Source organism: Nomia melanderi, chromosome 14 (genome assembly GCF_051020985.1).
Source record: "Nomia melanderi isolate GNS246 chromosome 14, iyNomMela1, whole genome shotgun sequence".
Taxonomy (NCBI): Eukaryota; Metazoa; Arthropoda; class Insecta; order Hymenoptera; family Halictidae; genus Nomia; species Nomia melanderi.
Window position 1 is genome coordinate 6654756 of NC_135012.1, and position 13245 is coordinate 6668000.

General features: G+C 45.0%; 4 protein-coding genes across 7 annotated transcripts; 2 read left to right on the top strand and 2 right to left on the bottom strand.

Moving 5' to 3' along the window:
- The first annotated feature begins 25 nt into the window (after window positions 1-25).
- LOC116433839 (UPF0415 protein C7orf25 homolog) lies at window positions 26-1875 on the top strand. Its single transcript, XM_031992384.2, has 4 exons — window positions 26-175; window positions 370-811; window positions 901-1454; window positions 1519-1875. Exons 1-4 carry the CDS (start codon window positions 26-28, stop codon window positions 1603-1605), a joined length of 1233 nt encoding a protein of 410 aa, XP_031848244.1. The 3' UTR covers window positions 1606-1875.
- LOC116433841 (tetratricopeptide repeat protein 12) lies at window positions 1623-2721 on the bottom strand. Its single transcript, XM_031992386.2, has 4 exons — window positions 2574-2721; window positions 2321-2515; window positions 1852-2244; window positions 1623-1770 (listed from the first exon to the last, which is right to left on the bottom strand). Exons 1-4 carry the CDS (start codon window positions 2680-2682, stop codon window positions 1727-1729), a joined length of 741 nt encoding a protein of 246 aa, XP_031848246.2. The 5' UTR covers window positions 2683-2721; the 3' UTR covers window positions 1623-1726.
- Window positions 2574-4749, bottom strand: LOC116433840 (uncharacterized). Its single transcript, XM_031992385.2, has one exon. It carries the CDS (start codon window positions 4263-4265, stop codon window positions 3120-3122), a length of 1146 nt encoding a protein of 381 aa, XP_031848245.1. The 5' UTR covers window positions 4266-4749; the 3' UTR covers window positions 2574-3119.
- Window positions 4750-5342: 593 nt separating this feature from the next.
- Window positions 5343-13245, top strand: LOC116433842 (uncharacterized). 4 transcript variants are annotated; one of them, XM_031992389.2, is made up of 4 exons: window positions 5344-5722; window positions 5791-5937; window positions 9773-9967; window positions 10475-13245. In XM_031992389.2, the coding sequence occupies exons 2-4, from the start codon at window positions 5862-5864 to the stop codon at window positions 10654-10656; spliced, it is 453 nt and encodes a 150-aa protein (XP_031848249.1). In that variant the 5' UTR covers window positions 5344-5722; window positions 5791-5861; the 3' UTR covers window positions 10657-13245. The 4 variants fall into 4 exon arrangements, with proteins under 4 accessions (XP_031848251.1, XP_031848249.1, XP_031848250.1 ...); XM_031992390.2 differs by having other exon boundaries at window positions 5344-5576; XM_031992391.2 differs by having other exon boundaries at window positions 5343-5937; window positions 10520-13245.

Sequence of the window (13245 nt, forward strand, 5' to 3'; positions counted from 1 at the left end):
CTCGAGTTTCGTTTGATCGTGAACGATGGAGGAGAGGGCAGAGCTTTTGAAATGCCTTCAGGAAAAAATCTACAGTGGCAGGGCCACTATAGATCGACTCAAACTCGTGGGCAAGATCGATGGGGTTGAGAAGCTCATACGAAAGTTTCAGCAGGAAATTAGATTTTTGGAGAAGGTACGTTTCCCCTGTTTACAGGGGGAATTTTCTTTTTGACGTGTATATGTTCATTCTATTTCGTTTGCACAGTTTCATTGATTAGCTGATTCATGTTTCGTTGTGTCTGGTATCATGCGTATTGTTTAAAAACAGTTTCTCATATGTCTCCGTTAACAGTAATAGAATTGTAACTGTACGCTGTTCTCATAAAGGTACAATCTACAGGGAATGTAAAGAAGGAGCATCTACAGAGCACAAATTTGATCCACCTAAACGCGATAGTGGCACGGTTATTTTGTGCCAACGAACCTACCAATGTTATGAAGCCGTTCAAATATCAGAAATCCAGATTGGAAGTTGACATTGTATGCAATGGAGGTGCATCGTGGGTAAAAGTTATCGCCAGAAATGCCAGGGCACTTACTTTAATATCGATGGGTAATGGAGAATACGGACAGAAATCTGTATTGGATCAAGCGACCTGTTACTTGCAATGCGCCAAATGTTATCCACATCTGTATAGGCCACCGGATGTAATATTCCATTTTGCTTATGGTATAGAAATACCGTTAGCAACACACTTGGAACGAATGGGAGTAATCGTCGAAGGAGACAGAATAGATGGTGACAATGATAAGAGCATAGGCATACATGGTATAAAATTTTTTCTAATCAAATAAATGCATGAGTTACAATAAGCCAAGGGAAAATATTTATCTTTTCATCTATTATTCTGGATGTAGAAGTAGAAGACAAATTTTCCACCTGCTTGTATACATCAGGATCTGTAGAAGAATCTTCAAATGAATGCAGAAAGAGTATTAATTCGGATCTGGAAACCTTAAACACTTCTTCTCTTGCAACAGAAATAAATATTCTTAACTTAGATGTATCAACATTATTGGCTTATGTAACAAACATGACTAATGGGTATGATCAGTTTACTTATCGAGAGCCATTGCTCACTCAGCAAGCAGAAATGGAGAGAAAGCGACCAGTGAAACCAATTCTAGAGGAATTATTCAAAGATAAAGAGCTGATCGTTTGTCAGACTGCTTACGAAAACTTTATGAACATTATAGATGTTATCGGTGGTCCCAAGGAAACTCTCAGAGCGAAAGAATTATTGAGCAGAGTTCGAATCGTCGATGATTTACCCACAGGCAGAATTATGGAAAGATTGAGCTTAGGTGGTAAAATTAAGGACAGGTCTAGATTAGTTTTCGCCACCGGTGAAAACATGAAAAGCATTACCGTGTCTGCGAACGAGGGATTCGTTAGAGCAGCACGCATGCAGGTACAGTTAGACTTACAATGCACTAGAGAGGATTATAATAATTGAACGAATCATTTTCTTTCAGGGCATTGAGTGTACAGTTTTTCTGCATGAGCCTAGATCTCTCTCGGAGATCAAAGAGGGTTACGCGACAGAAATAAGCTCATCTTGATACTGGTTGAATGCATTTTAAATTATTACGAAACGGAGTATACATAGTACATGAGAAATATTTCTATTTTCTTGAGATTACTAAGATCCAGTTATTTTCGTCCGAGTTACTTCGTATTGGGTTAGATCTGGTAATCGGTGCTCGCGTTCATCTTTCCTTCGAATTCTGTAAGAAGGGAACAATTACAACCGAATACAATTTAATTACAATAGAAATGTTTCAAATGTTAAAACGTGAAAATAATACCGTCAATAAATTTGTTGAAGCGAGGATTTCTCTCTCTGGCTAATTGAATGCATTCTTTATATCTTTTCTCATCTCCAATGTATTTGTAACACTTAGCGCTGTTCAGAAGTGCCTTAATATTCGCATCGTGAACTTTTAACGCCCACTCGCAGTCCGCTAAAGCTTTCTCGTACAATCCCAGGTGAATGTAAGCTAATGCTCTGTTGTTCCATAACACGGACGAGTCCTTTCGTTGCTCGATCGCTTTCGTGTAATACGTTACAGCTTTCTCGCAATTTCCCTCCTTAAACGCCCCGTTTCCGATTCTTTTGAACGTCTCTGCTCGTTCGTTCCTGATTTTTCGATTCTCTGCCCTTTCTTTCGCGTCTTTTTCCACGGTCCTCATGAACGCTTCTGTTGCATCGAGTTTTATGTAAATATTTCACACGACTATCATTACGTAAATTAACGAATTACAATGATTCCATACCTTGAGACATTTGTTCTTCGCTATTAGTATCGTTTTTAGCGCACTTGTTGATCACTGTGCGGCTGCATTTTACTTTCAGTTCGCAGTCCTCGGAGATCATAGTTTCTGTTTTCCTTTCCAATATTTCGTCCGCGAGGATTTGTCCGTGCTTTTGTTCCTCGGGGTTCTCCGATGCTAATTTCTGCACGATTTTCTCTTAAACATTAAGACACGTAAACAATCATGTTTGACGTTGGTGGAAATTAATACTTACGAACTTCCGTGACGCGATGTATAAAATTTTGAAATTCCTCCTCTGTTACTCGTTTATCAACCGTCATGTCGTCGATGATTTTTTGCCCTTCCGCTATTTTGTCCTCCATTTCAGCATTTTATAACTTTTGATTCGTGTTCCTCGCAATTTTTCGAGCGAACGATTAGCGATACGGAGCCGATTACATTCGAGACTGTCTAATCGGTAGAGGTTTCCATAGAAACGTGTAGTATAGTGTTACAAATTGTGTGTAATGGTAGAAAGATATCTGTACAATATTACTAACACGACAGTAAATTGTTCGTTAGCTGGGATAAACGGTATATAATGTATTTAGGTTGAACTAGTTTATTACAAAACAAACAGGGGCTGTGTAACAAAGTAACAAACAAGGTAATAAATTATGCTTAACGTGTACACTTTCATATTTTTGAAGATGTATAAGTTAAAGAATGATCTGCAATGAAGAAAACAGTTTTATTCAGTCTAAGCATTATCTTTGACGCATAATCTTTTCAGTTTTTTGGTAACGTGTTGCTGTATTTGTTAACCATTGGACCCCTTTCTCGGTGGAAATTCTGGGAGGGGGCCTGTGTTATATGTTTGGTCGATGTTTGTGTAAGAAAACCTTTGGGAGGGCCCTACAATGTCCTCTGGACCTTCGTTTTCGAGCTCTTCAACTTCCAGGGGATCCATGTCTTCGTCTTCGTCCAGTTCAGGAGATATATCTACTTCATCTTTTATGTACACTGCACATTTCATGGTCTGAATAGCCTCAGAATTAGTCCCCTGTTTTCTCCTATCCAATGGCTCGATTCTCTTGGTATCTTGAGGAACCGTAGGAGGCTTCCCAGCAGTGATCTCAACTTCGTCCATAATACACAACTTTTTCAATGGCAAGGGCTTGTCCTTGGATATAGCAGACAGTATTCTAGGCCAACTGATAACAGGCTCAGAAGGTTCCTTTCTCTTCTGAGGTGGAGGATTGTGAAGTCCTCTGCTGGTGCTCGGCATATCGTTCGCATCTACAATACTGATACCAGATTTACCCGTCTCCAATCGTTGACTCAATACATTCACCGTAGTCTCTTCATTCTTCTTGATGATCTCTTGAACAGGTTTAGCTCCAGCCTTATGAGGGTGGCCAGATGAAACAGTCCTGGTGATCGGACAATTTTGTTTAACCTGAGGTCTAGTATTATTTGGTTCATGTTCTGGTAGAGTTTTGGTGGTCAATCCTTTCGGCTCCTCGATCTTTAACCGAGAAACCGTGGTCGTTTTCCTGGTGGTGTCGTGCGAGGTGTTGTTGGTCTCTCCTCCTAAGACCTTGGTCTGGATGTGCCTGAGCCCAGTCACCTCCAGAATCTCAGCGAGCTTCAACAATCGTCTAACCTCACTCTGCACCACTTGTATCTCACCGCAGTACATGAAGTTAACGATAGTCTTGAGGTCGTCGGCCTCGATGTCGTGTAGGATGATCATCGGATGGGGATGATCGTTCGCGACTAGCAGACGCCGGAAGAACGAGCTCGAGTTAGCTAACACCATTTTGTGACACTTCAGGATCGTCCCGTCTTTGCACACCAGAGAAAGGTCTACAAACTGTTGCTTCTCGTAGCATGTGTCTAGGGAAACCGCTAAATGGGACGGGAAACTGTGCCACTTCAAGCTCAACACCGTCTCCTCCCTCATTTCGGCTATTGTAATTGATCAACGGTCTCGATTGCCCCGGGAACGGTTCAAGCTACGCGACTTTCGTTTATGACAACGCTATTCGCCATGACACGTGCCGCTGTCATCGCAGCTACTTTATTTTCAAGGACTCGCAATCTATACACCTCGTTTCGCGCGATCGGCCACAACTTTTCTCCGCTTGGTCCCGAAGCCCGCGGAATCACCTCGGCCTCGGCGTCGATGTGTCGTTCGATAAAGTTCAACGGATCCCCGGTTGCACTTTTCGAGAAAAGTTGCTTGACCGAGTGGGGGTTCTGCTTTTTAAAAATACTCTGTATAGCAATCGATTTCCGCCAGACAGCTGCTAGCGTTATCTACCAGGTAGAAGCCAAACTACCGGCACGGATACTTGCTCCAAAAATAAAACTGCCTTCGACCCGGTGCTCCAAAAACACTCCCGGAACCTCTCTCGACACACTCGTCCTGCGAGCTCTTTCAACTTCTCAACGAACTCTTGATCTATATCCTTCGAACCAAATTTTATCGAATACCCCCAAATCGCATAACAATAATTGGAATCATGCGAAGTCATTCAGTGTATTTTTTTGGAAACAAGATAAAATCATGTCAAGATTGGGTCTAGATTGTAGTGAAACGGGAGACAAGAAAGTAATAAAAAAGAAATACATCACGATGAGTATAGCGCGATACGTTATCAGATGCAACATTGTTAACACGTTGAATGCCGTACAATTTCACAGAGCAAAACATACGCAATGGAAAAAATAAAATATTACATTAGTTGATTCTATTGCATTATTATTGCATGTTCATCCGAATGTCACTGTATTAGGTAGCATTATTTAGGATATAGAAATGTTTTCAAATAATCACCGTTTAATCGAGTGAACTATAGTAATTCGATTTGGTTGGGGGTCACCGGTGACCCCCATGGCACTCAACGTGTTAAAGGCTTGGAACATCGGTGTTTCAAGCGTGGCGCCGTTTTCGTCGCGCAAGCGCTGTAGGGTAGCTCGATATATCTCGAGCAATCGAATGGCAGACAGCAACGTTTCGACCGGTCGATTAGCAATTGGTTTCGATAATAGCAAATGGTCGTTTAATAACAGATGATTGAACGCGTTCGACGGCGCGGCCTAGCATTTATCTGTCAAAAGTGGTGACGGCCGGGCCGATCGGCGATGAGCCGGTTCACGGTCGCCTGTTGATCATCCAGCTCGCGAATCGACCGCAGTGCTCATCGAGTCGAGCACGCACTCCCGGCGAGAGACGCGTTGTTGTCCAGCTTCTCCTCGCTACGGCTCAACTGTACGTGCTTTTTCTCTCCTTTCCCTCTCTCTCTTTCTCTCTTTCTCTCTCCCCCTTTCTGCGTGTGTCTTTCTCTCTTCCTCTCTCTGTATCTCCATCCTCTCTTTCTCTTCACTGAAGCGGCGTAAACGCGACTACCGCGAGAAGTAAGTGCTCTGTCGAGAACGGACCGGCCGACTTGTTTATTATGTGATCGTGAACTGTACGCGAGCAGGATCGCCAAGAAGGGTCGGAAGGAAGGAAGGAAGGAAGGAAGGAAGAAAGGCAGGAAGGACAGGCAGGAAAATGCGAGACGTTCGGGTCAATGTGTTTTGCAATCTCATCGTGGCGGTTCTTTTTCTAGCGCCGTTCAGTCATGCAGGTAAGCGCCGATTCACACACGAAACTAGAACCGTTCGTGTTCGTTCCTGTTGGCAGTAAATCCAGAGTCGTCCCGTGCACCAACCCGAGCCCGAAATTGCTCCGTTCGTTCGAGCCATTTGGGGTCACCCCTGCTAAGGCCACAATAGTCTTCTTCCGCTTTTTCTCCGCCCCTTCTCTTCGCCCCTTTGCCCCTACCCTCATTTGCTCCTCTTCTTTCTCTCGTTCGTCCATCTCTCGCTCTCTCTTTTTCTCTCTGTGTCCCGCTCTTTCTCCCTCTGTCACGTTCTCTGTCTCTCTTGCTGCGACTGTCCTCGTCATGTGTCTCTTCTCCACTTGGTCTTCTTTTGGTCCAGAAATTGAGTCCCCTCCGGTCCTCTGTTTCTCGGTACTACATCGCCGATACGTTTCATGCGTACCGCACGTTATTCCCATGTTTGTCCGATTCTACGCGAAAGCCGCGCGAACGAGCCGCGTGCGGCGATCGTTAATTGATTAACGGTCACCGCGACCATCGTCGAATCCTCGTTATTGCTCGGTCATTCTTGCGTTTACAGCTCCGCGATGCGATCTTGTTTAGACACCCGTTCCGCTGGTCTAGATGAGGGTGTTCCAAAATAGGCGGGACAGGCTGGCTGCAACCGGTTGCCGGAATGTTTACATCAAAGGCGACGGTTTTCGGCAGTCGCGTGTTTTGGAGCACCCTGTATGCGGTTCGTCGTAAGGGCAAATCGGAATTTGTATTCGGGAGACTCCGCTGACTGTACGACAGTTTTGGGCGTCGCGTGCTCCGATTATTTCGCTTGGATCCATTGCACGAGGGTTGCGCGAAATTCTGTAACATTGAAACACTCGCGCCAGAAACATCGATCGGGGGTTCTATGTAGAAATTCGATGAATTACGGGTTGAAAGAAGCATTCAGATGGTCTTGCCAAAGTCATTTCGAAAGAAGAAAGAGCTGTCGGCGTTGGAGTTATCAGTGCCTAGCACAGAAACAGAATGAATCGTTCAATCTGTGAAAGCGGATCCCACGAGTGTGTGTATGGAATTGTTCGGAAAGGAAACAGCTGATAATCGAGTTGACGGGCTCGCAGCCGGCTACGAGCGAGATGGATCTTGTTAGAAAGAAACAATCGTTGATCGGGCATTAACGAGCGAGATTGACATACTGCTAGAAATACAATTAATTTAATCCTAGAAAGGCCAAAGGCCTCGCGGGACTAACATGTTTCACAAAGAGTTATCGCCGATCGTGTCTTCGAGATTGGTATTGAAAAATCGGTTCTGTTTTAATGGTGATATATAGTTTCTCGAAAAACGCGTCGGAAATAAGTGGTAATCTATTCAGATAAGATACGGGGCTTGTCTTTTTCAGGGTTGAGTAATTTCGTGGCGAACGATATCTGGTAAAGGGTGAACGTTTCCGGCATGGTTAAATTTCTTAGCAATCGTAATGGCACTTTTCGAAAAATTTCAAAGTGCAGTATTACTTTGTAAGGGCGTGATTAATTAAATGATTGATTAGAAGTCCTCTGACACATCATATGCAATTCAGCGGAACAGCAATGAGAAAAAACAAATTGAGTACGTGCTGTTAGACAAGCGGTTAGCTGTTCCGTAATTACGTCTCCGATAAGATCGTGCTAGCTACTGGATTCCCATCGATGACGATCGTTTAGTCCCTCATCACAGGGAATTCCCCACGAGTATATAAAAAGATAGAGCCCCGAGCGTAAAAACTTTTCCATTCAGTCTCCATGAAATACGAATAAAATCCACTACAATACCGTATATGAAGTTCATAAATCTCGTCCAACAATCTTCAGCGAACAATAAAAAATAGAATGGTAAACGGAATCAGTCGCATAAATTATAATAAATTACGAGCGGAACGTAAACCGTCAAGCGTAAATCACAGCGGCACAAACGAAAAATTCAATCAATCATCAGTAGAGCGTGGGAATAGTAAAAGTTGCTCAGAAAGTCGTGGGAAGTGGGAAAGAAACTCTCGAAAAATGAAGCAACGATTTGATTTTCGCAACAGGCGAAAAAGGAATATGAGAATATTCGACGTTGCCCAACGAGAAAGCAGCCGCGACGCGCTCGCCGTAATCGCTCGCGCGCGACTTTTTTACGCATTCGTTTTACAAGGACGTTCGTTTACAATAAACGCGAAGATGACTCAATGCGATAAGAAGGTGTCCACGTATCCGCCGTACATAAACGCGATAAGAGAAACGCGTACCGCGGCGTTTCGCGAATTCACCGAAAATCACGTTTCGGCCGAAGAAAACGATTTGCCCGTGCATCCGTGATTCCCAAGATAGTCGATTGGTAACCGACGCGTTAAACCGAGGAATTTCCCACAGCAGTTCCGTTAATCGCACCCGTAATTCTACACGGCGGAACAGTTTCGTGCCGGGAGACAGTAGCGCGCGGTGCGCGTACAAATATTGTATTCTATTTCTCCGGCGAGCTCGGTTGCGTAATTTAGGCGACAGACCGCGGCGGAACATTCTACACGTTGCAGGCGGCATTGTTACGTAATCTTCTTTCGGTTCGATCCGATCTCGTTAGCGGATCGCCGTGAACGAGGAGTCGCCGCGCGTTTCCTCGAGCGGGGAAGGACGGACAGTCGTCACGGGGGACGCCGAATGAAAAGACTCATTGTTCGATCGAGCCATGAAATCCTTGACGTTATCGCGCGAAAGTTCATTGGCCCGTGTCAACGGTACGAATTGATTGCGGCGAACCGAAGGATGTTGCGCGGCGAACGTCGTTAATGGTTCCCTTCGAAAAACTCGCGAACGTCGAACGTCGCTCAAGTTCCACTGTTCGATGGATCTCGCGTAATCGGTTGTTTATCGGATTAATGCGATACCCTCGACGCAAATCAAAAGCAACTCCCCTAATTTGCTTGACTTAACCTCGGTGTAGTTAACCCCTGTATTCTGTCTGATAAAATGAATTCGTCTCAATTAACTGATTCAGCCAATCTTGGCTCGCGCGGACCCGATACGCTCGCAAAAATACTGCGCACGTCCGAGACGCCTGCCTCTTGTCCCTTTGTTGGACGGTAGTCGAACGGAATGAAAAAAAGGAGCAACCGGGGACAACGTTGTGACCCGATAACGAATAGATAACGAACACAATGCGAAATCAGTGATTGAGAAACGTGACGGGTACAACGGTCGTTCAGTTGTCGTAAACAGTTCCACGTCGACTTAAATGGACCTAGGTCAAAATCGAGCAGCTCGTAATCTGATCACACGCTGATAATGACGATTAGAGCGTTACCGTTAATTCGATTAGAAGTTGCCTTTCGTAACACCTAAACACAGCTCAATTATAATCATGAGTCAGTACCATATGTATCGGAGTGCAAGCGAATAATTTCTGTTTCCTCGGATGATTCCGTTTCCCCCTAATCTTGGTGATCGCTTCCCGACATGGTTTCGAGCAGCGATTATCGCGCGTCCTCGCCGATACCCACGCACCCATATCCATTAACCTCGCCTTCAATTTGCGCGTCGATCGAACGCTGTTGTCTCCCCGCTGATCCTCTCCAGCAGCCGTTGCTGCCGCACGTTACTCGGCCGGGGATCATTCATCGCGTGCAACATCAATTTACTGCCAACCGGGACAACCTTCGGCTCGCGGGTAGCCGAAGGATAATTGAACGCGCTGCTTAGACACCGACGTCGCTGCAATTCGATCTGCGATCGATCGATCGATCGCCGGGTTCAAGGTTCCGCTCGTCCTCGAGCCAACCAACCTCTTTCCGCGATTCTGCTCGGCTTGCCGGCAGGTTTCAACCGCTTCCCGACTTTTTCAGTGGAGAATCAGGCGAGACGGTGCGACGTGACCAAGGCAGAGGAGCAATGCGGTCACAACGAAAGATGCGTTCAGCAATTGGTGAACGAGGAGGCAAGGTGCGAGTGTCAGAGAGATTACGTTCTGGTGGATGGCCAGTGTCTCCACCGCAAAACGGCCATGTTCGTAACGACCACCGCTCAGCCAGAGTCTGGAGGTAAATAGAAACGCAGGGCGAGGATCCTCTAATCCCTCGGAAGACGGTCGATCTCCAGGACTTTATTGCCGGCGATGCCTAGACGCGTCCGAATCTTTCAAAATATTCTTCACTGGCCCATAAGAAGCAGAAAGACTGAGTTAAACTCTGCTGAATCCTTTCAAGACTTTAGCCAAAATAGACCGTCAACCGAAGGTTAATCTTTCGAACTCGGTCCGATCGAAGAAGTCTGCTGCCAAGGGATTCTCGGTCGGGAATTCCGTGACCGCGGGAGTCACGAGACAGACTCTAGCCTCGAAAACAGTTTCGCGGAGAACTTTCCATGATAGATAAATTGATCCGGTCGTTTTCTCCGACCGATAAGTCCGGTCGCGTTAGCTTCTTAACCGTGACGTTCGATAGGATAAAGTTTATCGGGAGCGAGGCAACAGCTGCGCGCATAGACGAGATCGCTATGGAGCACGCTGCCGCTGGAAACACTCTCTTTCTCAGTGAATCTGTTTTTAGGTGGTTCCGTAGCGGCCGGTTTGTTAATACCGACTTTCCTCATAGTGGTCGGGGTTCTCCTGTATCTGGGCGCGAGGCGGTACAAATGGCTGCAACGATTCCGGCTGTTCCGCCCGAATCGTCACGGCGACATTCTGATCACGAGGGACGACGACGACGACGACGACCCGCCGATAGGGTAAGGCGGTGCGCGCCGCGGGTCAACGATTAGCGACGCGCGTACCGTTCCTACGAGCCGCGCGCTCCTTTTTCGCGATCGCGAGTCACGAGTCACACCGCCCGGGGACGCTCAGTTACACGACGCGGAATTTAAAGCGGCAAGCTTTGAGACACGCATTACGAGCCAATCGATCCACGCAAATTCATTATCTGTTCGTAACTGATTCTTCTTTTTATCTGAATGAAATCTGACTTTCTTTCGGGGTAGGGGGTGAAACTGTAAAATCGTTTCTCGACGATGATTGAAGCGAAGATTCTATTCCGCTAACTGCTGGACTCGTCACGAGCGCGCGTGAAAGTCCCCTCGAAGCTTGTTCACGCTTAGGGAACAATGTTGTGTAACTTTGTATACATATCGAGCAGGAGTTTAGGTAGGAAGGTACGTACAAGAGAATGAATGCATCGTCGAACTGAATTAAGAGGCTAATTGTAAAGGGGTGTTAGTGTAAGTAGACGTGTTTTTGTGCCGATCTATGAACGTTCCGGTTTCTTTTATCGATTGACGACTTTCGATGACTTTATTGGTTTAAACTATGTTTGTTTTAGTCGTAAGGTGTACTCGATTTGGATTTTAACGGATATATTTTTTTTAGAAATTATGACGCGTCGTTTTCGTAGCGGTTTTTTCATGTATTCTATGTAGAGGCACGTTCATTAGTACGCTGACTATTTCTGACACGCAAACTGTTCGTTTCGACAAGTTGTTCGCATAAAGGTGCTACTACTTACACGATCGCTGACTCACCGTTTACACAAGAATGGTTGTAAGGGACTTTTGGGGATAACCGACTGCGTTTTTCGATAGCTTTTTAAAGTTAAGGACCTACGGGAAACATAATTTTTTACGGTAATATTAAGAAGCTGGTCAGTAAATTTTAAACGCGTTATTAATATACGTTGCATAGAACGCGGTGATTGCCGGCGAACTGTACGCAACCGTGCGCAAACATTTAGGCGGATTTCATTGAAACAGAGATAATATGTAATGCGCTCTTGTAAAGGATTGTAATTCCGATTTCACGAGGGGACTCGTGCCGCGCGCGACGCCATTGGATATTCCCCGACGATCGCGGACGAGCCCGATATTTTTTTAAACGCACGCTAATTAATTCCTATTAGTGTACCTCTTAAAATATGCATTTGGCGAGCTCAGACGGCGCTGGGAATATCCAAGAATGTCGCGCGAGTGTAGTTTCCTCGTTCTTTCCGAATGTCTTGCTGTTTTGAGGATAACTCCCAGAATGGTGTGCTGACGTCACTTGGTCAACGAAATTTCAGAATTTAAATTATCATCTTGCGAAACTAAATTGTATCATTTCAAACCGGAATCGTTCTTTCGATCCACTGGAAAAAGAAGGAACGTTCCAGATCATTCTCTTGATATCGCTGTTAAAATGATAATGTATCTAATCTAAAAGCGACGAAAATTGGATCATGCGATTTTCGCGACGATCGAACGGAGTTAACTTTCAAATCGCGAGACATTTAGAAGCCGCTGCTGCACCTACACCAAAAGAACGTTGCATCTGTAATCGTGCTCGATGTCTTTTTCCTTGTAATATAAGAAAATTCTGTAAATAACCTAGGCCCGTTCCGCGGCCGCGTATTCTTGCCAGCCAATCATTCTCTCTCCTATAGTCTGTAATTCTAATTAAACGTGATTACCGAAGCAAGATGAGATCGCATTGTCTATATTTATATTCTTAATGCGAATGGGGGAGGCTGTCGTCCCAGTCGCGAAAGATTATCGAGACGTACATTTGCGAGAGTTATATAAATATATATTAGATATATATTAGATATTTAACCTATTCTTGTACTCTATCATTTTTGTACAGTACTCTATTGCACTAGAAGCTAACCATAGTGATTATAGTCGGTGCTCGAGAATCGATCCCGGAATCGTTAGTCCGCTCGGCATTGCGAGGCGACGAGATTTTATATTTTTATAGTTCGCGGGTACAAATTCGAACGGTGCGACTGGTACTAGCGAATTATTGTTTTACTGATGGTTCTCTCCTTTCGATCGTTATTACTATCCGAAGCTGCAGTTTTATTTGATCGAATCTTGTTGTCGTTACCGATTCTTTTAGCCACGTCTGCGTTAAATGGAAAATCGAAACATCCTATCGCGGCATTTATTCTCGTCAGGTTGTTCTATCAACATCGTCTCGTTGCGTTTCGAAGAATGATCGAATGTTGCCCGCGCGATGCTCCGCACGCGCGTGAATGTCATTCTGTGATGTATTTTTACGTTATCCTTGACTGGACACCCGTCATCGACTAAATCGCATTCTCTTGGCACAATCTATTAGGAGTAACGGCAAACACCATCGCGAGAACGTACGGTTCTTCGGCTTTTTTCGACGAGTAACAGTCCGGACGACGTAGTGTCTGTCCGTCTGACAACGAAACATTGTTCGTAACGTCTACGAAACTCGAAAATCGGATCACCGACACCGGGTCGAAACGGACCGCAACGAAGAATTTGTAAATATACAAGTATCGATAAACATGGAAACGAAAATAAAGAAAATCACAGTCGAATGGTA